We start from the raw sequence: 25387 nt of genomic DNA on the forward strand, positions 1-25387 counted from the left end.
TAGGAGATCATGGCTTGGGCAGCTCGACGAGACCTGTCGCGAGGAATTAGAGATGGGCCGTGTGCCTGCCTGGAGACTCGCCTCGAGGGATCCTCGTGGCTGGAAGCGAAGGGTGGATGCGGCCATGCGCCCCCGTCGGCGTTAGCCCCTTGATGATGATGATAATCAGTAACGCCTTGTTTCTTCGATTCTGTTCATATTGAGTATAATTTATTTCAGTTTTAATTATATTCAAGGATCACCATTACCAATGGCGGTGAGATATTCTGTCTATGACGCTGCATCTATTCAGTAAGGCCGGCCAAGAGTCATTTTCAGAACTGATGTCAACAGTTTCACCAAGGCTAGCGTGAAAACAACAGCAAGAAAATATACGAGTAGGCCGAAAGCTTTTTTACTATATTGCTTCTTGTAGTATCCGGATACAAAGCAGACAATTTTGATTGGCTATATAGTGGTGCGCTGGCCTACAGCTTATAATGCTATTCAAATATTATTGGCCCAACATTTAACATTACAACATTTTAATTCATGAAAATTCATTCACAGCAGCGGGATCATGAAATATCTAAGAAAATAGGAACAATGGCACATTGTGACAATACGAAACGAGGGAGTGGGGGTGAGAATGGTTTTGTCAGCGAGCCAGTAAATGGATTTTCAAGCCAATTCTCAGTTTCTCAGTTTTATTGCAATCAAAAAGCGAAGTTCCAGCAGGTTGACTTTACATGTTGAATAGCATGGGAATTCCTGTCATACAACCAAATTATATATTATTTTATCACGGTTTAGTCCCTGTGGCCCTCCACAGGCAATACAACCGCCAGATCAAAACACCGGCGGAATCATAAACAATGCCAACCATGTAGGGGCGTCATACAGACGCGTGTGTGTGGAGTACAGCTGCTCAAGACCTCTCTCTCTCTCTCTCTCTCTCTCTCTCTCTCTCTCTCTCTCTCTCTCTCTCTCTCTCTCTCTCTCTCTCCTCTCTCTCTCTCTCTCTCTCTCTCTCTCTCTCTCTCTCTCTCTCTCTCTCTCTCCCTCTCTCTCCTCTCTCTCTCTCTCTCTCTCTCTCTCCTCTCTCTCTCTCTCTCTCTCTCTCTCTCTCTCTCTCTCTCTCTCTCTCTCTCTCTCTCTCTCTCTCTCTCTTTATATATATATATATATATATATATATATATATATATATATATATATATATATATTTGTATGTGAGAAAAAGAGAGAGAGAGAGAGAGAGAAAGACTGTGAGTGTGTGTGTGTGTGTGCGTGTGCGTGTGCGTGTGTGTGTGTGTGTGTGTGCGTGTGTGTGTGTGAGAGTGTGTGTGTGTGTGCGTGTGTGTGTGTGTGCGTGCGTGCATGCGTGTGTGCGTGCGTGCATGCGTGTGTGCATGCGTGCGTGCATGCCTGCGCGTGCGTGTGGGTGCGCGCGCACCGCAGGTAGACAGCGTCACACATTTGAGCCACCCCTTGGCGTCCGTTCTCTTTGAAGCGAGGCGAGCGCTTAGCGGCCGAAGCGACCGGCGATGTAAACAAAGGCAGGATGTTCGGCGGAGCAGCGGCTGGCGAGGACGTGGACGGCTCGGCGCAGGAGGGGAGTAGGATGTCGTCATTCCAGTCGGTGGAGAATGATAGCGAAGAGAAGTATTTTCGGAAGTATCAAGCTATTTTGAGGAGGTGCAAGAGTATCCAGAAGGTGTGTGTGAAATGGAGCTTTATCTTGCGTTCTGTTTTTTTAATTATTTATGGTTTTGTTTACCAGATATATAAAATATGGTTAATGATCACCTAACCAATGTGACCTTGCTTCATCGTTCATTCAGGGCTCTTCTACAGCACAAATTGTCTTTATCCTGGCTGCATTGTGCATAGAAGAGTTGTATTTTCTCCTCGCATGATTCACCAAGTTCTTTGTAAATATTAAATATTCAGAATACCTTCACATAACCGATCGCAAAGATATTGGCATCGATAGATTTCTCTCACCACCTATTACCCACATCTATAGCAATTATGATGTGGACCCCTACCCCCTCCCCAATACCCACAATCTTGTCCTTAATAGCAGGGCGGTCATGAATATTACCAGGGAAATTGCAGGGTAAAGTATGGAAAATAATCTGAGAATTGGTCAATATATAGTCAAATACAGGGGGTTGTGTCTTCTGCAACCCCCTCATGGGGAGCTGCTGCACACCAACCCCTCCCTGAACAACAAAGAATCCACCACATATGTACAGCAGGATAGAATGTAGGACAGACTCAGCAATGGGTGCTCCCACATGTTGGTCATATGCTCTACCATGCTGTGAATACTTGGAGGATTCTTTGCCTTCTGTTGCGGGGTTGAGGGGCAGCAGTTCCTTAGGAGGGGGGTCACCAGGGGCACACACCCCTGCATTAGACAATATAGTGACTGACTTTGTAGATATTATTCATGTTTTACAATAAATCACAATAAAATATGCAATAAACCATATCCTAGCATTTTGAATCTTTGTGGGATGCCTTCATGAGCTTGGTCGTGCACTACTTGCAACTTACATCAACCTCAGTATGGCATTTGACTCTGTGCATAGCGATTCCTTATGAGAGATCCTGAGACTTGGGGGAATTCTATACACCCCTGTGTTGCAAAGTGTGTGGAGGCCTATCAAGCTTTTTTCCTATTAATTCAGGAGTAAAGAAAGGCTGCATTCTCATACAAACTATCCAAAGTCACAGTGGCACAACATTAGGCAATATCAGGGTCACTGATCTTGGTCTTGATCTTGATCTTCCTGAGTCCATGGAACCCCTGGTGGCAGCTCTTAATTTATTTAGCAATGAGGCAAAGTCCTTGGGTTTAAAGCTCTCCTGGACCCAGGATTTTGATGGCCTGTTAGGATAACCTGTTCAGTTGGTACTTGCTCGTGGCGAGGATAAATAATAGCTTCAACTAATAGTTAAATACAATAGTTACTTAATAGTTAATAGTTACTTAATAGTTACTTTCACTAATAGCTTTACATATCTTGGTTGTGTAGTTCATAACCCTGGTCTGTCAGACCAGGAAGTCAGTAGATGGATTGGCCTGGCAGCAAGTGCCATGAACTATTTGGAGTATTTGGAGATTTTGGCACCTGTGCAGAAGGCCCAAGTCTTCAGGGCCATGATACTGCCAGTTTTGCTTTTTGGAATTAAAACCTGGACACTATCTTGTTCCTTGGAGTTGGGTCTTGATACTTTTTGCAACAGGTCCTTACGCCAGATCATGAGTTCTTTCTTTTTTTCCCTCTTTTTTTTTTTTTTTTTTTTTTTTTCTTTCTTCTCAGTGTCCAGAAAGAGGGGCCCAAACCTTTATTACTAAGTCTTAATGGATTTTGGCAAGATTTTAGGACTACCCAAGATTCAGCAATAAAAGGCTACTCTGAAAATAATTGGAAAAACTCTTTCTGGAATATTTTAGTAGTTGAATTTACTTTAATTTTTTAATCAGATTTATTGCTCTTCATGTTTTCACAATTTTTTTGTTAACTCAACATCTCCAGGAAAAAGTTGTGTTCATTGTAATATTCTTATGTGAAATGTCTCTGCACATAGATGGCTCTGCAAGTGTCTAGCCACAAAGAAGTCAGTTAATAGATGTTGTGACCTCCCCTGATTTCACCTTTACGTAAGTTTGTGGGAAAACCTCTCTCTCTCTCTCTCTCTCTCTCTCTCTCTCTCTCTCTCTCTCTCTCTCTCTCTCTCTCTCTCTCTCTCTCTCTCTCTCTCTCTCTCTCTCTCTCTCTCTCTTTTTCTTTTTCTTTTTTCTTTTTGCTAATGCTATTAGTATAGATGCTGTTATTTTTATTATATACATTATAATTATTATAGTGTTATTGACATTGCTAACAGTAATATTGGATACTAGAGAATATTTTGAAAATCAAGAAAAAGGGTAAACATGTGAGACAGGTAGTACTCATATTGGGCTCATTGGTGACATGTTAATTGTATAAACATTTAATAAATTAAATTTCTTCTCCCATGCCTTCGGATTAAATAAGCGAGAGAATATAGACCACATGAACATTTCTTGCAGCCACATGCACTCAATGAAAAATGCAACACACTCTTTCATTCTCATTCACTCAAGCACTCCTTTTCTCATGCTGTTCCATGTTATTCTCTTCTCCTGCTTCCTTTTTTCTTTTTTCCCTTACTATTCTGCTTCTGTCAGCTAGATAGATAGTGAGGCAGTAGCTGAGAACTATTGTTATTATTAAGAATATCAAGTCATATAGTCTTATTCTTTTTATTTTTTCTTCTTCTTCTTCGCAGGAAAATGAGATGTTGGTCAACCGAGTATATCAAGTGAAAAAGATTGTAAGAAGACTGAGGAGGGAGAGAAAGTAAGTCTTAAGTTAAGTGTAGATATTGTATATGTTGAAGTGGATTGAGGGAGTTACTCTTAAGAAGTCTGTATGTACTTTGGACTACCTAAGTGATTCTGTGTTACTTAGTTTCCTTTTTCCTTTGTGTCTTTCTTTATCTACTCTCATTTCACATGGAGAGAACACATTTTAAGAATAATATTATGGAAAAACCCTAATTAACTAGTTGATGTCTCATGAACTTGCTTTACAGAAAATGGGATCCTATAGTATTACGATGGATACCTAAAGTAATTGCTCTTAATATACACATGCATGTTTGGAAATCCTTCAATAAATCAAAGTTATAAGTCTGTGTTTTTGCCAAAATAAAGAGCCAAAAGTTATGTTATTTGTTGATTTTCTTTGCCAAAATATTTGAATACAATTGCTTAATTTTTAGTTGAGTTTGTATCAGTAGTCTTGAATAATAAGTGGCAGCTTGGGATTTTGTAGGGCACATATAATAATATTTTCCAGTCTTATGTAATATATGTGACTTTTGTATCATTTTGAGTTCATATTTTATTCAATTTATGAATCAGGCAAATAATCTTCTGATTAGTCAATACAATGGTTCAAGTTGTTGAAAGGAATATTACATTCACTTTAATAAGAAAAAAAATAAATCTCTTTTGGTCCAAATTTGAGTGTCAGGCAAGTTATGGAACAGATTTGTGTTTTCAGGGGGTAAATGAGAGCCAATAGGATTTTTTTTTATTTCAAAGGCCAGCATCATACAGCTAGGCCATACAGAATATGCATTTAGATAGAATTATAGTAAGCAGCATGTTCATGTTGATTGCCAATAGAATAACAAGTACAGTAGACAAAGGGAGATATTGCCACACCTAAAAATTAATGGATATTGATTAGAAGTGGAGGGTAATAAAACTGTAGAAGAAAATTTATATGACTTTCAGCTTGTGACAAAAGTTGAGTGATCCTTCAAGTGTGTTGAGGTAAACCGCATGAAAAACTATTGCGTGCAAAGCTAATACATGGAAACTTTGTAGAGAAAAAAAGATTAAAGGATTCCCCAAAACATTGCTTTCTTATACTTTGCAGTATTTCTTTTGGCAATTTTATAGTGTTTGTGTGTGTGTGTGTGTGTGTGTGTGTGTGTGTGTGTGTGTGTGTGTGTGTGTGTGTGTGTGTGTGTGTGTGTGTGTGTGTGTTTTTCTTCTTCCTCTTCTTTTTTATAATCTGCTGTAAATATTTCATCAGTGTGGATGCAGTTATCACTTCTAGGTGAACATGGAATGGAGACTTCAGGTAGGCTTTGATTCCAGTATGGCAGAAGCTGTTTCTGCAGTTTTGGAACACTGCATATATTATAATGGACTGTCAAGTGTGATTTTGTTTTGTGATTTTATTTGTATGCAAATGGCTCCACAAGTGTTGTCACCAAGAAACCATTTCCTAGGCCTTCTTGACCTTGTCTGTTTACCCTATTTCTTTAATTTTTAGGAAGTATTTTTTTTTTTTATTATTATTATTACTATTACATGTTATCATTCTTATCATGGTCATAATAATAATAATAATAAAAAATATAATGATAATCATGATATCCCCTTTATGTCATTCCTTGATTTTTTGGGGAAAGGAAGTTTTTATTTTTATCATTTCTGATTGTAATTAGGGTTATGATAATAAAAATACACTAATAATAATAATAATAATAATAAGTTAAAGGCAATAATGATAGTAATAAGAATATAACATTGTTCTTGAATATTCAAGGAATATTCAAGATACGGTAAGGTAATTGACTCCAAGGTGACTAAGCATTTGTGAAGTCATGTGTGTATTGATAATGAAATAAACCTTTAATGGAAAATTGATGTCCCTATCAAGGGTATAAATTTGAATCACGAGCATATATCACTGCTCTTTCCACAGGTTCCTCATGGAGGAGCTGGATAAACGTGGAGATAATTACAGAAGTTTGCCTTTGACCATTGCTATTGATGAAGAGGAAAAGTCCTTTGCATTGCCTCAGGTAAGGGTTTCTGGTCACTCAATAGTGTGTGATTTAAAATACCTGTTGTGATAAAGCTGTGATATTGTGGAAATGAGAACTACTAGTTTTGTAATGTTATTTTTTTGGGGGGAAATATATATTTTTTATTTCTCAGACTTCAAGCTTGCCTGCTCTGGGGAGACCAAGAAGTAACAGCACAGTATCCAGTGGGAAACGTCAGGTATGCTTTATTGAATTAGTTCGTTGACTTCATCCTACTAATTTTCCTAGATGTCAGTTCAGCTGATTAACTTAAGGGGATCTACCTCTAATTCCATCTTGAATGTGTCAGTGGATTTACTACAATTGCAATGGATTTTGGTACTTGTATACAGTGCTGTAAGAGATGGAGATTGGTGCCAGACAAATGAAAATCAAACCGTTAGTTCTGAAATTACGCAGTAGAGTTGGGTCTGGCTACATATGAATATCAAAGAAAGTACTACAGTATTGTACATGGCTACTTTCTCTATTTTGGTCAACTTGCAGACCATGTTTCTTGAATTTGATATAATAAAGACATTAATGATGCTTAAAATTTGGTTATTATGAATTATGCCTATTTTTTCTTGTCTTTTTTTCCAACAGTCAGAAGCTGTACAAGTAGAGAGAAATTTTTATTATTTTTTTTTTATTATTTTGCAAACTTTCCAGCATTATATATATCAATTTTATGCAGCCAATAAAAACCAAGTCTGTCTGTATCAAATGTCAGATAAGTAGATTTCAAGAAAACGGTGCTTAAAGTTTTCATTCGACTTTCAGTGTATAGCTTGTATTATTTTGTTCTTTCTAGAAAAGGTATGAATGAGAATGAATATCTTCACAGTGCAAGAGATGCATTTGACCAGCTTCATCTTGTATTTCTGATGGAGATATATGCAAAACAGGGTCAAATACAACCCTTGCACTTAGAAGATATTCATTTCTCATTCACACCTTTTCAACATTTGTCACTGACCTTTTTTTTTTTTCTTGTATAGTTTTTATTGTTATTGAGCAAAGGTAATTATGCTACACTATGTTCAATGCAGCAGCTCAGTGAAGGGGAAAAGTAGTAAAATGGCAGAGTACCATATGTGTTCAAAGATTGTACCAGAAAGAAATAGCAAAATGTATTTTTTCTGTTTTGAAAGTGTTTCAATGACCCACAAGTTGTCATTGTTTTCTATTTCCCTCTGCAATTGCCAGATGACCTGAGTTTGAAATAAAACTAAAATTTGACTAATTTACAAGTGACGTGTGGCAGTAATATTTTATAGGCAATATGATGCGACTTTTCCAATATAAAAAAATTATGACAAAAGAAAACAATTTGTGTCAGTATTAGCTAGTATTATAGGCAGACCTAAACTACCACCATAGTTACAGTAAATTTTGTTTTGTACTCCACATAATTGTGACTTTATATTGCTTAGTTGAGTCATAAAAATTTGAGTATGGGATTGCTGATAAATATAATTGAAGAACTACAAACAAAGCAAGGATATATCCTTATACTGTCTCAAAAATCAATCTAAATTTCTGATTTGAAGCAATAGAGAACAAATTTCATAATAACTTTCTTCACTGCAGGTCAAGCGTGAGAAGGTGGAACGTGACCCAAGTGCTCCTAAGAGACCAAGTAGTGCATTCCTACAGTTTTGTCAAGACCAGAGGGAGACCACTTCAGCACAGCACTTGCAACAGACAGGAAGGCCTGTGGATAAAAAGCAGTTGACAAAACTTCTTGCTGCCAGATGGAGCTCCCTTGGGGAAGATGACAAGAAGGTAAAATGAGCAGTTATTTTTTTTATTGTTATATGAATTTAGTGCTGAATTTATATCGCACTGAGATGTATTGACTTGTCAGAAGAACTTTTAATAACTAGTCAGTCATTTGCACTAGATTAAAATGAATGCTTTTTTCCTTTCTTTTTCATGTTGAAGGCATTCTGAAAATCACATTGCACTAGATGTAACTATTTGCATCACAGGTGGCCTTTCCAACCAAAACAATAATAGTCCAGTTGTTTTGTCTCTTCAGATCAAACCGATATATTTCCTTTGTAATTTCATTGAGAGGTTGAGTCTGTTACATGTGATATTATAAAAAAAAAAAAAAAAAGTAATAATAACAATTATGATTTACTGTCCTTTAATGTGGTTTTTATTTTCTGTCTATGCCAAAAGGAGTGACCAGAGGTAAGATGATGAAAGACTAAAATAGAGCAAAAGAAATGGGCTTTCACATCTATATTGTTCTATATTTTGACTGTCATATCAGTGTCATTACATATGGTGATGTATATATTTTCCTTGCAGGTTTACATAGACAGGTTTGAGAGGGACAAGGAGCAATATTCAGAAGAGAGGCGCCTGTATGAGAGTAGGAAGATGGAATAGCATTCTGACCCTTTTTCCTCCTCCTCCTCCTTTTTTCATTTGGTAAATAGGATAAAAATAGATTGTAAGTATGGTTTCTTTGGTGAATATTTATTTCCTATATACATTCATCTACAAACACAGCTTCGTCTACACATTTTACAGTAAATGGAAGTTGAGCTGAATGAAACCTTTAATATAATGAATCAAGATGAAGACTTGTTTGAATTTTCCCCCATAAATATATATATATATGATGTATACATTCCTATTGTCCAACATGAACATGATAATTAAATGCTGAACACGCAAAGCTAAAAGGCATAGTACAAAAAAGGAGAAAAATATCAGAAACATTGAAAAAGGTGTAATGGAAATATTTGTTTTTTTAAGTACCAGTGTCCTTTCCCCCCTACTTTTTGTAAAAATATATTGCACTTTTTATCCAGCATATAATGGATATTATAAACATGAATAAATATTTGTCTTTATTTTTTTTATTATTTTTTCTTTTTTTATAGATTACTCCAACCTTTGCACACATTCATCTTCTGTTATATGGGCAGTGAAATGAAAAGAAAACCAATTAATTAGTTCTTGTGATATAATATGAAGTATTTCAACAATTATATAATGATGGCAATATCAGTCTTTCTTCTGAAAATTCTTCAATATTTTTATAACAATGTATTAATGCCCATTTCAACTTCAGAGATGGATGATCAAAACAATATATTATTGTCATTGACAGTAAATGTCTGAGTAAAATCTAAACAATTCCAAAATAAAAATGGGGTACTACAACATGCAATATTTTTTTTTTTTTTCGTAAACATTTAAAAATCAAGCTAAAAATTGGAAACTCCAAATACAGAAATGAAAATTGAAGAACCATGGACTAGGTCATCATTTTAGCACAACCCACACAATGGACACTTTCTGAACACTTTTTTCTGTCTCTCTCTACATAAAATGGCATAAATAGTGAGCAAATTTCATTCAGTACTTTTGACAGTAACAGACAGCTTATGAGTATGATGCTTGAGAGAGCTGTGTAAAGATAAAAATATATATATAACATGACTAAAGGAACAGTTTAAAAGCACACAATAGCTTTATAGTATAAAATTTACTTAGGAATGATTTGATGACCTTGAAGTGAGCAAAAGAGGTCATGGATGATTATGAAAAAAATAAATTCTTAAAAAAAAGAACAAACCTTACAGTCTCTTCCTAAAAAAAAATAATAATAATTTACAACAGCACAGAGTATTCGCTGATAATAACAAATTGCCTTTGGCTTGAATAATGACAGTACAAGGGAAGCACATTTTTTTCCTTCTTGTCAAAACAGCAAACTGCACAAGCCTTGAATGCAGCCAACTGTTCAAGTCTCTTTCATAACAGACATATGCAGAAGAACAAAAGAATGCTTTATGTGGCAGGAATATTATCCTCTGAAAAAGAGTTGGCCCCATAATGGAGGGGAAATGAGAAGAAGAATCTATCTACATCCTGTCCTTTTCACTTTATACAGAAAAAAAACTGCAATCTGCAAGTCTGACAGGACACGATAATACTGGGGGTTGCAGAGGAGCTCAGGAGAGGGGCTGTCATACTGGGGTCTGATTTCTTGGTGACATGGGTGCATGGCGTCCCTGGTAGAATTGAAGCAATCTCTCAACAGTTATGGCCACACGCACTGTCCCTCTCTCTTCCAAAATGTCATGTGCACTGCAGGTGTAGTCCTGTGGAAGAATATTAAATGCATAAATATACTCCCAAACTTAAAATAAAAGGGGCACTTTAATTAATTCATAACTCTCACTCTGCCCATTGAAAAGAATTGAACCTACATCATTAACAGGAATTCACAAGGAATAATTTATTTTATTTTATTTTATCTTTTTTTTTATATAAAACAATAATTTTGCTCAGCATAATAAATACTTACTTACTCTGTTAGGAATTTAATATCATTGGTGTTAGAATTACACATATTGGTCACATTTTTTTATTATTCATACATCACAAAGTCCATTACACTTGTTAAATATTGGTGATTACAAACTTTCTTCAATAATGATGACTATCAAATTCCTGTCCCATGAATTTCACTCTGAATTAAGATCCATTACAAGCAGATCTTAAGATCAAAAGACTGTATAGGCACATCAGTCTCACTTTTAACAACTCTCCAGCTCAAAATCATGTGCAGTGTGTATATATATATATATATATGAGTTCTACAGAATTATGTGCACCTGGAACATGAGAGATGAATACTTAGAATTCATATAAGCAATATGACAAAAGTGTTATTTTAAAAAAAGAAAGAAAGAAAAACATCTGGTAGCAGATCCAATGAGCATAACTTCTGTCCCATTAATATTGTGGTAGTTACATTATATGGCTTAATCAGCCTTCAAAAATATTTAAACCCAAATTTGCACCTGCTACCAAAAATGTGAGCTACCTAGAATTAAAAAAAATACTATTGGGTCAATAATGGATGCCAATATTGACATGAAATTTCAAGTAATTTACACCTTAGAAATACTTCTGTTCAATATCATTTGGTGAAATATTCTCTGGAATGCAACACTTCACATTTTTATGAAGAAAATTAATTGAAATCTCATGTCTTAGCAAAAAAGCAACCCTATTAAGTACAAAGGCATATATAATATATATGAATTGAGCCAGCTATGACTAGTGCAAGTGCCTTAACTTTGCAATGAAATGGTAAGCATTTGTTAAGCTGCATTTAATCCTTTTATAAAAATCATCATTCAAATGCTATTCAGATGCTTTCAAAACAAATATATACTCAAAAGAGAAAAATCATCCCTTGCATAAAGTTCATTAAATAAAATCAATCATAAGACTGTTCATCACACTTTTAATCAGTTTCTATCCATAGTGAGAGAACAGTCACCACTAAGTACACTTCAAGACACACTCGTAATCCAACTTACAGAAAGTGTCACAAGTTCTTTTCTCAGGAAGGCAAAATGTGGCGAAATAAGTTTAACAAGTGGAAGTGAAGTGCTTGGTCTTTAGACGGTAACAGTGGGCTTCATATCCTAAGCACCTTTATGGATATTTATGTTCTGGGACTAGACTTCCTTGGCTCATACAAGGAGTATACACTTTATAAATAACTAAAGGTTTACGCTGATAATATCACAGGAAAAATTCTTTATATCATTTAGCTGCATATATTGCAATTTCAATTTGATACAAAGATCCTTCAGTTTTATATTGTTCCAAAGACTAAATACTAAGCAAAAAAATTGATTTCCATATTTTTTTTTATAATAAACTTAATAAATATACATGCCAATCTTTATATATATGATTTAGAATTAGTAATAAATTTCTTTATTCTGATATGAAAATGTGTCATGGATCATGTGTCAATCAGATTATAAGTTCCTGAAGCAATTAAGTCAGAAAGAATGTTTATATAGCATATCAAAAAGGAATTTATATACAATTAGGCACACTCATACTGACTAAAAACCATGGACAGCATGAAATCCGTCCTACAGTGAAAGGCCAAGGGAGGTGGGAGGAGGGGGACGAGGAACTTAGCTTGACACATAACAGTGCATTGCAAGGAATCAAAACACATTAATGAAAAAGGTTCTGTTTAAAGAATTAGTCTGGAAGAGAGAGCAACTAGTCTCTACAGCTGATGGCATGCATTTTGGATCACTGCATCATGGTACAGAAAATCTTTAATTCACTCACTTTAACAGAGCTTTTAAGGCAATCAAATATAGTGAACTCTTATCTTATTTCTTTTAAGAGCCCTGTTTTCATTTTCTGTCCTCAATTATAAATATTATAACTAAATCAGTCAATTCATATTGGAAACTTTGATTTTTTCTTATATATAAAATTAACATAATCCTAGAGTTTTAAAGTAAGTAGTACAGCATTACCTTTACTAAATGCATTTCTTTGAACTGATTATGCACATATCTTAAAAGCCAGGATTTCCTATTCTACTGGCCTATATTTCTTGATTTTATATCATTAGATAACTATAATATGGACACTTTTACTACTCCTAAATTTTGGACAATATTGGAATGTCAGAATCATACAACGTAATACAATAATGTCATAAACAAGGCAAAATGTCTCCAGCCGGATGTTTAGATCCATATTCAAAGAAAAGCCTTTTTGTTTCATTTCAGTTGCTTTGCAATGCTATAAAAGTTACTGTAAAATATATTTGCAATTTTAAAATATTTTCTATTTTGTTTTCACAAAATATGTGGCATTGCCTATATGTTCTTACACACAAGTAGACTGCCTAACTTGCTTACACACATGTGCATACTTTCCCACACACACAGCCATATGTTGCAGACATTTTTCAATACTTTTACTTCATGGACAATTCACACTCAGAGTAAACAAAAATAGGAGGTTCTAACAGTAAAACTTATACTGTTATTTCTCAGTAAATTACTCATTCTCCATCTTTAAACATAAATGGAACTTTCCACATGAAAAACACCCAATGACAATACATTGTGTGAAGCAGTAAGTTCATCCTTGCTGGAAAAAGTTAACACCTAGGGGTAAACTTGACATAAATGGAGGTGAGAAAATATGTACTACAATTACATATTCTTAATATTATATCTTATCAAAGCTGTATTTTCCAATGCATATTAGCAAAAGCCAAAGAGAAAGCTGGAATGTTAATGTAAACACTTCTTAGATATCAGTAAACACTATCGCCATGGCCTGCAGTATCAGTAGGTAAGCGATTCTCCCATACATTACCTCTCTCACATCTCACTCTCACAAAATGATATAGCAGATCTTTTCCACCTACCACAAAAATCATAAATGAAAAAAAAGGAAAATAATGCCACCCAATTTCTTCAGATCTACAATTTCCAACTATCAACCTGAACAGAGATTCAATTAAATAAATTTAGAACATGTAAATGAGAAAGAATTACTTCACTAACTATCTACTTTCCCATCATTCTGGCTTCTCTAGTTTTCCTATCATTCAATATATTATTTACATAAATTCAAACTTAAGAAACTACAAACTCTATTTTCATAACTCAATAAATACTAACATAAATTCATTACGACAACACAATACCACAAATACTGATATGAAATCTTTAATAAACGTGTGTGTGTGTGTGTGTGTGTGTGTGTGTGTGTGTGTGTGTGTGTGTGTGTGTGTGTGTGTGTGTGTGTGTGTGTGTGTGTGTGTGTGTGTGTGTGTGTGTGTGTGTGTTTGTTTGTTTTATGTATCTGGGAGTGAGTTGTATGTGTGTGCATGTGTGTTTTTTTTTTTTGTGTGTGAATAAGAGTCTTATGTATACCAGTCTATGGGTATGTGTAAGCATGTACATGTGTGTATGTGTTTGTATTTTAAACCTGCATATGTCTTTCTCAATGTTTATGTGTCTGTGACTGTAAATGTGATATATTAAAAAAAAAAAAAATGGAGAATCAAGAAGTTGGAGAGAAAAATGAGAGAAGATGAGAGGACCAAAAGGAGAGAAATGAGGAGAGGGTCAAAGGAAGAGGAAGGAATAAGAGAAAATATGAAAGTAAAAAAAAAGGAGAGAACATGACACTGACATAATGAAACAGAGAAGAGATAAGAAACAAAGGGAAAAAAGGGTAAAGGAATGTGGAGAAACAAATAAAAAAAAAAGATATTAGAAAAAAGAGAGAGAAAGAGTGAGGTGCATCTCTCAGCATGAATAATTATATATTTCAATGTGGAAGTTGGTTAATTTTTACATTTATCCCTTTTCGGTATTTTCTTGAGTGCACGACTTTCCCGTCCACTAATCTGAAGAACTGTCTTCTCATTAAAAGATCACTCAGACTCACCTTACAAAAAATAACAAAGCACTTTTGTTAACCAAAAGATAACAAAGCACTTTTGTTAACCTGAAGTGGAATTACACTTCACAAATACAAAACATGCTCTATGGAAATGCACTGGGGATATGTATATACAGGAGCAGAGTGGTGCAAGATACTGCATTAGTATCTACTCAGCCAGAAACAAAGAACAAGAAAGAAAATAGAAAAGAAAGTATAGTATGACAGGAAAGCAAAGGTTAATGAATCAAGTGTATGTAGTAGAAACAGTAACCTTTTTGACAGAAATGCTATATGCTGAGGCGCATTATTATTAATTTCAGAAAGATCCATGTAATTCCCCACACTTTACTTTATTTCACTTAGAATCAGGAAACCTGATTAAAGATAAGAGGTAGATATATATAAACTAAAGCTTCAAATGCTCTCAAAATAAACCTGAGACATATAAACAAATAACATTTCAGATACCAAACAGGCAAGAGCAGAGCAGAATAAAGGGTATCCATGCTGTAAAATAACAGAATTTCACCAATCTCTGCCAAGGAGAGTCTTGTAAAATTAAACAGATAACTGCAATTTTCATGCACAGTTACAAATAATTTAGCCAGAGATTGAGGGACAATGTCCTTTTTTCTTAACAATATTTGTTCAGATTCAATATTTCTTAATCCATATAAGCAACTGAAATAAAGCAAGGCCTATGCAATACAGTACCATTAATAGAAAAAAATCTATATAAAAAAAAATGAATGAATGATTACTTTTATTACTTTCTTTTCTCATTTCTTTCATGTATGGGAAGACTGTGGCTCTAATCATCTGGAGGAGGATACAAATACAGTAACACAAGAGTGGATAGGAAAATACACAGCAGCGCATTGGACAAGAAACGCTGGTCGGCTGCCTGGTACGGCTGTGAATGCACTGTAGTCTCGCTGTCCCCTTGAGAGGTCAGGGATTCCTCAAGGATGGCCACAGGAGGGGCATGAGGATCAGGCTGATCCACAACCATGCCATTATACTTGGTTAATGACAGGGACTCAGAGGGGTTGACAAAGGAGCGGACAGTTGTTAGCACACGCTCAGGGTCAAAATGGGTTACGATATCGTCGCATGCACACACGCGCGCCTGTAAAGAGACACCAACGCCGAAGTGAGACGGAGGGGGAAATCCTTTGCAACACAAGCTCAAGTGGGGGGCCTCTCACCTCTACAGAAATACCCCAGGCACCAAAGATAGCCAAAAACTAAAGAGTAATTTATTTATCTTCCTCTTTTATACAGTATTAGTCCCACTCTCCACTATTTCATGCTCTGATAAGTGTTATTCAAGTAGTTATCCCAACCCTCCACTTGAGTGCATGCAGAAAGTGACAAAAACCAAGAATCCTTCCTCCCTGCAGTGAGATATTAAAAAAAAAAAAAAAAAAAAAAACAATGGTGTTTTGAAGATGAAGCTACATTCACCTTTAAAAGAATAGTCTGCCATTGTGAGATGCTTTGAGTGCCGTGCTGGGTATCCCCCATTAACCTCTCTCATTCTCAGCATTTTTTTTTTTTATAAAGCTTTCAGTTTATATACATTCCTAGCATTTATTTCCCCCCTTGCCCCAAACAGAAAATAAAAAGAAAAACTGAACAGGGATAAACAGAAATAAGAAGCTTGTCCATAAGTAGACATCCAAACTGCCATGCACTAGCCTTAAAAAAAAAGGAGAGAGAACAAAAACAAAATAAAACAATCCTAAAAATCAAACACTACATATGTGCCCTACTCCATATCGGAAGCTTTTTCGTTTTCCCCAAAGCATTGCACCTCTACTCCCACCCATGGTTAGTAGATCTATAAATTTCTTAAAGATAAAGACAGGTATTTTCTTTCCAATCTTTTTTTCTCTTCTTTATTTTACTTTTTTTTTGTGGAAAGTAGGAAAATAAATGGAAGGTAGGGCATGACACCAATCTGAGTCCCGTACTGGTGCTTGAACATCAATGGATAAGGTGATATAATACAAAAGTGAAGAATGCTGCGTATCTCACCTAACCAACCTTGTGTACTGTAATATCTAGGCCTCAATTAAAGCTATTTACAATAGTCTTGATAAAAATACCTTAAAGAAAAGAAAAGAAAAAAGAAACAAAGCAAAATAAAGAATAATTCAAAACAAAACAAAAAACACAAATTATAAAATAAACAGAAAACAAGAAAAGCCAGCAAAATAAAGCAAAAAGCAAACAATGAAATTAAAACTGAGAACTGTGCAGCCTACACTTCAAGGAGAAGTCAGGAAACCAATATGTACAAGGCACTGGAAAGTGACAGTTCCACAACCTAGTCGTGTTTCAGTGTTTGTGCATTTGTATAGTCCTTTGGGTAAATGCATACACTTACCATAAATTTGTATAACATTTAAATATACATTCAGGTAAGTAATAACATATATTCCATACACATCTTACATGCATATACATAAATAAAATCTCCCATTTTGTACAGTATTTAACAAAATCAAACATTTCAGAAAATGAAACTAATCCCTATATGTAATATGATTCTTTAAAATAAAAACACTAAAATCCTAATTTCAACAATAAACTGCACCTTTTCCACTATCACATTCAGCTTTTGAGTAAAGAACAGAACATTGATGTGCATTTCATTATGTACATTCTTTGTAACAAAACAAACGTTTATCGTGAAATATGTTTCTCATTAATGCTAATGCTACCGTGACAAAATAAATCTTTGGAAATATTTAAGGAAAAGATACTTTATCTATTGATACACAAACGGTCATCATCATAACTTCTTGAACATGAACTTGTTATTCAGTTAATATCAGTTACATAAAAGTTATTTTATAATTCATATTTAACCACCTTCACACTCTGCCTCAAACAGTTTTACAAAATAAACAATATCTATGATAAACTAGCTTCAAAGTGAAAAAAAAAGATTATGCCCAAGTCCCCTACTTTAACTTCATAACTCCACCATAATTTTTCTTTCCCTTATCATATATTGTATGCACAGACAGTCTTCTGTCTTGTTTTTGTTAAGGTCCCAAATATTCTTACAATTCTGTATATAATCTTCCAACATAATCAATATTATATGGCAAACTTTTACCATCCTTTTCTATATTCTTTGCCTTCAATACTTCTCCTAGAAACATATGCTGTACACGCTGCAACTAAAAAACACACAAAAAAAGGGGGAAAAAAAAGAATATAAAAAAATACAGTTGAAAAGAAAAGAAGGAAAAAATAACCAAACAAATACAGACGAAGCACAAATGTTACTTACATCTTCTACTCCGATTTTCCGGCAAGCTTCAAGGAAGTTTTCAACATTCAACCTACATTTAGCTATTGTCAATTTTGGCTGAAATGAAGAATAAAACATACTGGTGAAAACATACACATACATATTGATTAAACAATGCAAATCATCCAGTTTTTAAAACTATACCTCATTTTTTTCTTTTTTTTTTAATAGATAAAATTAAGAATGCAGTCACTGCTTGGCCTTACCACCGCCGGAGATGGAACATGGATAGAAGAAACAGATCTCGGGCGGACGTGGTTGGCTAGGTGGCAGAGCACAACGCCATCCATCAAGGCAGCAGAGAGGTCAGCTGGCAAAGACACCTTTAATCTGCTTTCAATTATCTGCAAAGTATACATAATTTACCTGTTAATTAACTCTAAAAGGAGGCTTATGTCACCTGATAATGAACATTTACTTTTCACTTGATCTGTTAGATTTTTCTAGTATCTCTCTTGTGGTCCACCTTCAAATTTCACATCAGATGCACATCTAGAACAACTCAAAACCTACATTTCTTAAATTTTCTATCAACTGCTTCTCATGCTGCTGTTTCTCCATCTCCCGTCTGTAGGTGAAGTTCAGATGAGCAGGAGACGCGTCGGGATCAAAGGGCCTACCACCTCCACTCCTCTTCCGAGCCTTGACTGTGCTTGGCGTCTTGGGCAATGAGCCATTACTGCCCCTGTTTGCATACGTACTCGTATGTGGGGTGCTGGCCTGGGAAGTGCTCTGGTGGGTTGCACTGGGATATGGGTTGGCCATATTATTACTGCCTGTGAATGGTGTACTAGAGGCTTGAGGAGCACTTATGGGGTAACTAACATTTTGGCTGGTGTATGGACTAGATGAGAAGCTGGCATGTGGCACATTGTGTTGTAGGTGTGAGGAGCTGGAGGAGACTTGGGGATAAGAAGGCCCATCCCCAGAGTCAAAGCTGACATCAGGGGAGTTGGAGGCTGAACCCTTGCTAGGGCTAACACGAGACTGGAAGAGATAGGAATAAAAAAAATTAGTAATGAAACTACAATCTCCTGGCATGCACTTGTAATATATCAAAACTTATATAAAATACTTACATGAAAAAAGTTAGGCATATAAAGGTGCATATAAATGAAAAGAAAACTTTATGTGCACCACACTTCAAATTAAACGACTTGAAATGCATACAAATCTTCTATCCAACTACAAGGATTTTCTTTATCATTCTGAATCCATGCAATTCATGCTTGCAACATCCTGTTGCACATCATTCTCCTATATCCAATACTGATGGAATGCAAACATCTACAAAAAGCATTCCTTAGGAAACACTATACATTATAAAATTGATACAAACCATTGACAAACTCCACAATAAAAAAGTAACTTTGTTTCCACCATCTACGATCTTCGGAATTTCTCCTTTTCCCTTACAAGACAAACAATCCTGTTTTGAGTAACTTGCCGACAGTTAGAGAGGCGAAAACCGTAACTTTGCAAAGCAACCGTCAGACATGCTTCCGATGCCAAGTAGTAGTACCGGTCTAAGTACCTTGACAATCCACAGCACAGTACAACACTAGTGTATCTACATATCTGTGTAAATTCCACATTGAGAAATGACTATTTACAAAATAAATAAAATTTAAAAAAATATGGACGAACAGATTCTGATGACCAATCTCCACTTTTTGCTCTGACTGCCTCTCTGAGCTCTTCTCTATCTCTTGCTTATATGTTGGTTATAAATGTATCTCTTAGCAAGAACTATAGCATATTTTACATGGATATTTCCATTGCATTTCAAATGGCATCCCCTTAACAAATCTCTCAGATAAACCTAAATGGAAAGCCTATGCAACTCTCAATTCAGTCACACATTTCTAACAGTTAGGTAATATAATTGAAAAATACTTGTTTTATTGATTTTGAACAAATACAATATATAACATAATCATGCACATCAACATGTCTCCATGTACAATATGATTTATTACTTATTCACAAAATATGTAATACTGAGTTTCAAAAAATGAGAGAATTAAAAGGATGCCAGTTATTTTTTATGAATTAACCAATAATCAACAACTTCAATTATTAAATAAGTGTAAATATTCATTCCCTTGAATTGAGTCACATAAAAGCAACAAGTCACATGTTATCAATCAGCAGAAGTTGGTCTTCCTCTGTAATTGAAGCAACAAAGCTAACAGGTAAATGCACTTGGTTCTTGCTATTTCTCCACTCACAGCTGTCGTTCCGAAGGCCATCGGCCTCACCTTTATATATAACAACACAGCTTCCTTTTGTAAATTCTTGACATCAGTCCTTGTTGCTATTCCTCGACTGATGCGTTTTGGCCGTGGTGTCCTCTGAGCTTCATGTTTTTTCTCTATTTCCCTCTAAATACATGGTGAAAATCTTAAAAAGTCTTATACATACCAAGAAAATCACCAATTTTTTAGATCTAATAAAACAATTTAAAAGCCATTTTCCACTTCAGTAGGAATGCATTTGCAAAAATCTTTCCTTGTTTTGTATGGTCTATCATCTACAACTCCAATGTTTTCTTCCAGGAATGGGAGGAAAAAAGAAAAAAGTAAACCCAATTCTTCACACTCTACACTCATCATTACCCCACAAACATTAAGAAAACAAAGAAAGAAAAATAGAAAGATGGATGTAAAAAGAAAGGGTATATAATGATATTTCAAATCCAAAGCCTCCTCCTCCAACCAAACCAACAGTTGAGGACAAAGAACCTCACCTTAACATATGACAACACTGCTTCCTTCTGAATGTTCTTGACATCGGCACGTGTCATATCCTCCCGACTAAGGTCTTGTGGTCGCGGTTGGCTTGGCAACCTTTGTGAATACCCATCAAGCTGCAAGCACATTACTTACTGAAGCATTTTATAACATCACACCCTTTTTGTGTGTGTGTGGGGTCAGGTAGATAGAGACCCAAACTAGACTTCCATTCTTTCAGGTCCTTGGTTCTACACCTTTCTAACTATCACTTTACGAAGCTTTTAAAAACAAATATTTTGCTATGCTACATAAATAAATAAAAGATTCCATACTTTCACATTCCTTAAGAGAGCAACATTTAAAGAATTTGCATTCAGGGAAAAACTGTAAAACCTTTCCATTGAGGTCTTGACATTTAGGGTATGTGCTTCAGTCAAATTGTTTATTACCATTCAATGCTGCATCTACAGCCTATGGTGAAAACACATAGTGCAAAGATGTATCTAACATATCTAATGTTATGTATTTTTATAATATGATGCAATTTAATAATTCATTCCAAATACAACATCAGTGGGCAATACATGATTCAAGATGCACTGTTGCTGTCTTTTATTTTCCATGCAGATTAACTATAAAAACACAATTAGAGGACACATCAATTCCATTCAAAAAAGAAAACAATATGTAACTAATATGGAAGAAAAATAAATCAGGATTCACAATCAAGATTTTCTACTTCATGATATAGAGGAGTAACAAACAGGTTTTCCTGTTGAAAAAGATTATTGGGAACACACATGCTCTACACAGAATGTATCCTTTTTTTATGCTTTCATTATTCATTAGTATCAGCTACTATGATCTGTACTGTGCAAAGTACCCTAATGACAATGGTAAAACTCTGAGATACTTATATCATACTGCCTTCTAAAAGTGCATCCAACTTACTTGTGCAAATAACATTACACAACAATAAAGATGAATATACTGTGCTAACTTAACACTGTACGAGAATTAATTGACAGACTCACATCCTGGTTACCTTTTCTAACAAAAAATTTAAATATCAACTAAAGACAAACCAAAATGTATGTGCAAAGACAGTACATGTCACATACCCCATTACAAGGAGGTTTGGACGCCCCCATAGGATTTGGTCTAGGATAGGATGCCATCTCACTCCGGTGGGAAATATTTTCGACTGATCTGTGAGTTCCATTTTCCGCCGTGGGGGAATTCCCTTCTGATCCCTGCCGTCTGTAGATGTTGTTGTTCTCCATCGCTCGTTTTTGCAATTTAGCTTCCACATATTCTCTGGGGATAGGGTACAAGAAATTTTTTTTCTTTCTCTCTCTTTCATGAAATATAAACTCCTGCAATAAAAGTCATAAATATCAACATATCCCCTTTCAAAAATATCTGCAGTTGCTAGAGTGTGTTGGGTAATCCAAATCTACCAGTACTGTGAGCTTCAAACACCCTAGCAAAATGCTAATGACTGACTATGCAATAATTCATACAGGACAGTCCACCCTTTCACTTCTGGCTTCCTCTGACCATTTTCTGTTATCAGTAAATCTGCTAAAGGGCAAAGACCATGATAGTGAGGATGATGCTGATAATGATGAAACTGATGGTGATTATAATCATGATTATGGTGATGATGATAACCATGATAATAACAATATTAGATGATGATGATGATGATGATGATGATGATGATGATGATGATGATGATGATGATGATGATGATGATGATGATATGATGATGATATGATGATGATATGATAATATGATGATATGATGATGATGATGATATGATATGATATGATGATATGGTGATGATGATGGTGATGATGATGATGATGATGATGATGATGATGATGATGATGACAACAACAATGACTATCCCCAATAATGATGCTATCATAATGTGAAAAAAAGACCGACAGAACAATCTCTATGATCTATCCCACTATTTCCCTTTACTCCAGTAAACCACAGAAAGTCATGCAACTACATTCGCTCTTCCTCTTTTCTCCTAACACCTTCTTTAAAATTCCCCTTCCAATGATATGACCAATAAATTTTCTGTACTTACAAATTTGCAGTTAATGTGTACAAAATGCTTCATCTCTATCACGCAAAACTTAACCTAATTTAAGCATCAAGGTTTAAAATCACATAAAATCCTCATCTTAATCCGTCATGCACCTCTTGATCTAACCAAAGCTTGCAAATCCTACATAAAAAAGATAAAAAAAATAAAAAGATTAAACAAAATAATAAAATAAAATTGTACATCTTCCTCATTGGCTCTGATGTACTTTCCAGTCTAAACTCATCTACTAAACATCTTTTTCAAACATTCTCCATGAAGTTCAACTCCCTATCTAGAGGCAAGAACATCAGAGAAATCCACATGAACCACTGTATCCTTTACATTTAAACTATTCTACTCATACCATGAGGACCACTACAACTACCAATGAATTGCATGTCTGAAATGTGTGCAGACCAAATAATAACTCTCATGAATACAATGTGCAAGTGCCATAAAAGCATGGTGTTTATATAATGAAATGAACTATGGAAATAAATAATACTGACAGCAGGATGTATGATATCATACAGTATAAGCCAAAAATAAACTTGTTGAAAAAATAGAGATCACGGCATATCTTCTTATATTGTCCTTTCTATTTCTTAGCCATGTAAGCTAAGCCTAAAGTAGCTTGCTATTGGTTAAGAGTATGTTAATACAGCCTTACCCTCAACCAGCTGCTCAAGCAGATATGGATCCAAAAGTTTGGAGTGAGAGGAAGAACCCTTATCAACATATTAAGATTAAATATAAAATACAGAAAAAAAAACATTGAGAATACTGTGTTCTTCCTCTCTCTCTCTCTGTCTCTGTCTCTGGACTTTATAACATGTGAAAAACAAACATGTATAAAAGGAATCCCAAGGAGGAGTGAAGCTAGGCTGGGACACCAACCTGTAGGTGGGGATGTGGGCGTGGGGTGTGTGGAAGGGGGGGTGAAGGGAGGGGATATAACCCCCTCCAGGATCAGGGTTAAGGGGATGGGGGGGCTCTGGTGGGTGACGAAGGGTGATGCCCCCGTTGGTGTTGCTGCTGTGGTTGCTGTTGCTGCTGTTGCTGCTGCTGCTGTGGCTGCCACTCCCAACATTCCAAATAGCACCAGAGTTGCTGAAACACAATCGATTGCCACACAATCAGCATGCACACATGCGCACTCACTCTCAACCTTTCCATTGTTATGAATGAATATCTGATAAATGGGTTTTATCTAGGGTGTAAACATCAAAATACCTAAAAATAATAAAAATAAAAACAACAGTCAAAAATAATCTGAAGCATAATGAAAAAAAAAAAATGTTTTAAAACCTATTCCAATTAATGAAGCATTATGTCGTCAAAAGAAGGAAATAAAAATTATATATATTTAATGATCAGTTTAAAACAAGGAATATTAACATCAACACTATGAATAACATGAGGGAACTGTTTTGCTATTCATTTCCAAAGTAATGTGCTGATTGGGGATCATTCAGGGCAATGAGTGATAGAAAGAGATTAAGAAGGATCTTTACAGGACTTTCATTACTCTAAATACTTTAAACGTTCATGCAGACAGGACATAGAAGGTAATAAGTATTCATGCATGTCTACAGTTAAAAAAGATGCGGATTTGTACAGTATTCTCAAACAAAAATGTCTCTATCCAAAGGTATACCAGCCTCTTCTGCGATGCCTGAAACTAATATACAGAACTACCTTTTTTATCTGACACATCTATTAGTGAAAATATTAATAATGAAAACTGAAAGATTTCAACAAATCAAGCAAATTTTTGTCTTTCTGTATATCAAACCAACTATAAAAAGTGTATGTGGCATTTGATATACTTTTGAATTCATATAAATCTTCTGTCTAAAATGTTATAAAAACTGCGAGGAAAGAACTATGGAAGACATAACGAGGATGTCCAGTAAAAGGGAAATAAGTAATTGGATGTCTACATTCATGCAGCGCCATTCAAGGATTTTGGTGTCTAAATACATAATGAAAATATAATGATTTGAAGAAACGCTCGTACAACTCATTCGCACTCACGAGTCACAGCAAATAACAGCGTGAATAAACCTACCTCAATGTCTAGTTGGAAAGGTAATCTTCCACCAGATCTTAAGTTTTAATCTCTACATACTTAAGAATAACCAAGACAATCGGTGATGATTTCTAACAAAAATGTATCCCATGCTATTACTCAGTCCAAGTACACACAATCACACCTTAACTACTGCATAGTTCCACTTCAAACTTGATTTGTTATTAGTTAGCCCACACAAGCAAGATAAGTTAAGAGCCAGCAAGAGAAAGCCATATTATGGATGTTAGTGAACTGCCCCTAACCTAAATCAGCACTTCCCTATTAATCCAATGATCAATGAAGTCAATTAACACAAGAGAGAAGAGAATGCAACTGTGAAAAGAATTCCATGTGCGAGCCTTAGGTTGTCAGACTGCCCTAGACCCTTTACCTTCTCAGTAAAGGAATCTCAGAAGTAGACACGCTAAGGGCCACACTAGCACATCTTTTACATATGCTTCAATCACACTTAC

General features: G+C 35.3%; 2 protein-coding genes across 10 annotated transcripts in view; one reads left to right on the forward strand and one right to left on the reverse strand.

The window, feature by feature from the left end:
- The first annotated feature begins 1497 nt into the window (after positions 1 to 1497).
- Positions 1498 to 9003, forward strand: LOC119596587 (TCF3 fusion partner homolog). 2 transcript variants are annotated; one of them, XM_037945905.1, is made up of 7 exons: positions 1498 to 1696; positions 4306 to 4376; positions 6303 to 6402; positions 6539 to 6604; positions 7999 to 8193; positions 8596 to 8607; positions 8728 to 8865. In XM_037945905.1, exons 1-6 carry the CDS (start codon positions 1544 to 1546, stop codon positions 8599 to 8601), a joined length of 591 nt encoding a protein of 196 aa, XP_037801833.1. In that variant the 5' UTR covers positions 1498 to 1543; the 3' UTR covers positions 8602 to 8607; positions 8728 to 8865. The 2 variants fall into 2 exon arrangements, with proteins under 2 accessions (XP_037801833.1, XP_037801832.1); XM_037945904.1 differs by lacking the exon at positions 8596 to 8607 and having other exon boundaries at positions 1500 to 1696; positions 8728 to 9003.
- Positions 8878 to 25387, reverse strand: part of LOC119596585 (DISP complex protein LRCH3-like) — a 40128-nt gene continuing 23618 nt past the window's right edge. For 3 of the 8 annotated variants that reach the window (XM_037945898.1, XM_037945895.1, XM_037945902.1), the window contains 7 exons: positions 23738 to 23950; positions 21858 to 22053; positions 20751 to 20870; positions 18515 to 18988; positions 18208 to 18345; positions 17981 to 18058; positions 8878 to 10535 (listed from right to left, as the gene is read on the reverse strand). In XM_037945898.1, coding sequence (XP_037801826.1) covers positions 10401 to 10535; positions 17981 to 18058; positions 18208 to 18345; positions 18515 to 18988; positions 20751 to 20870; positions 21858 to 22053; positions 23738 to 23950 — 1354 coding nt within the window. In that variant the 3' untranslated portion in view covers positions 8878 to 10400. The remainder of the gene's footprint in view (positions 10536 to 17980; positions 18059 to 18207; positions 18346 to 18514; positions 18989 to 20750; positions 20871 to 21857; positions 22054 to 23737; positions 23951 to 25387) is intronic. The other 5 variants (XM_037945903.1, XM_037945897.1, XM_037945900.1 and 2 more) reach the window with 3 other exon arrangements.

This window comes from Penaeus monodon, chromosome 38 (assembly GCF_015228065.2).
Source record: "Penaeus monodon isolate SGIC_2016 chromosome 38, NSTDA_Pmon_1, whole genome shotgun sequence".
Taxonomy (NCBI): domain Eukaryota; kingdom Metazoa; phylum Arthropoda; class Malacostraca; order Decapoda; family Penaeidae; genus Penaeus; species Penaeus monodon.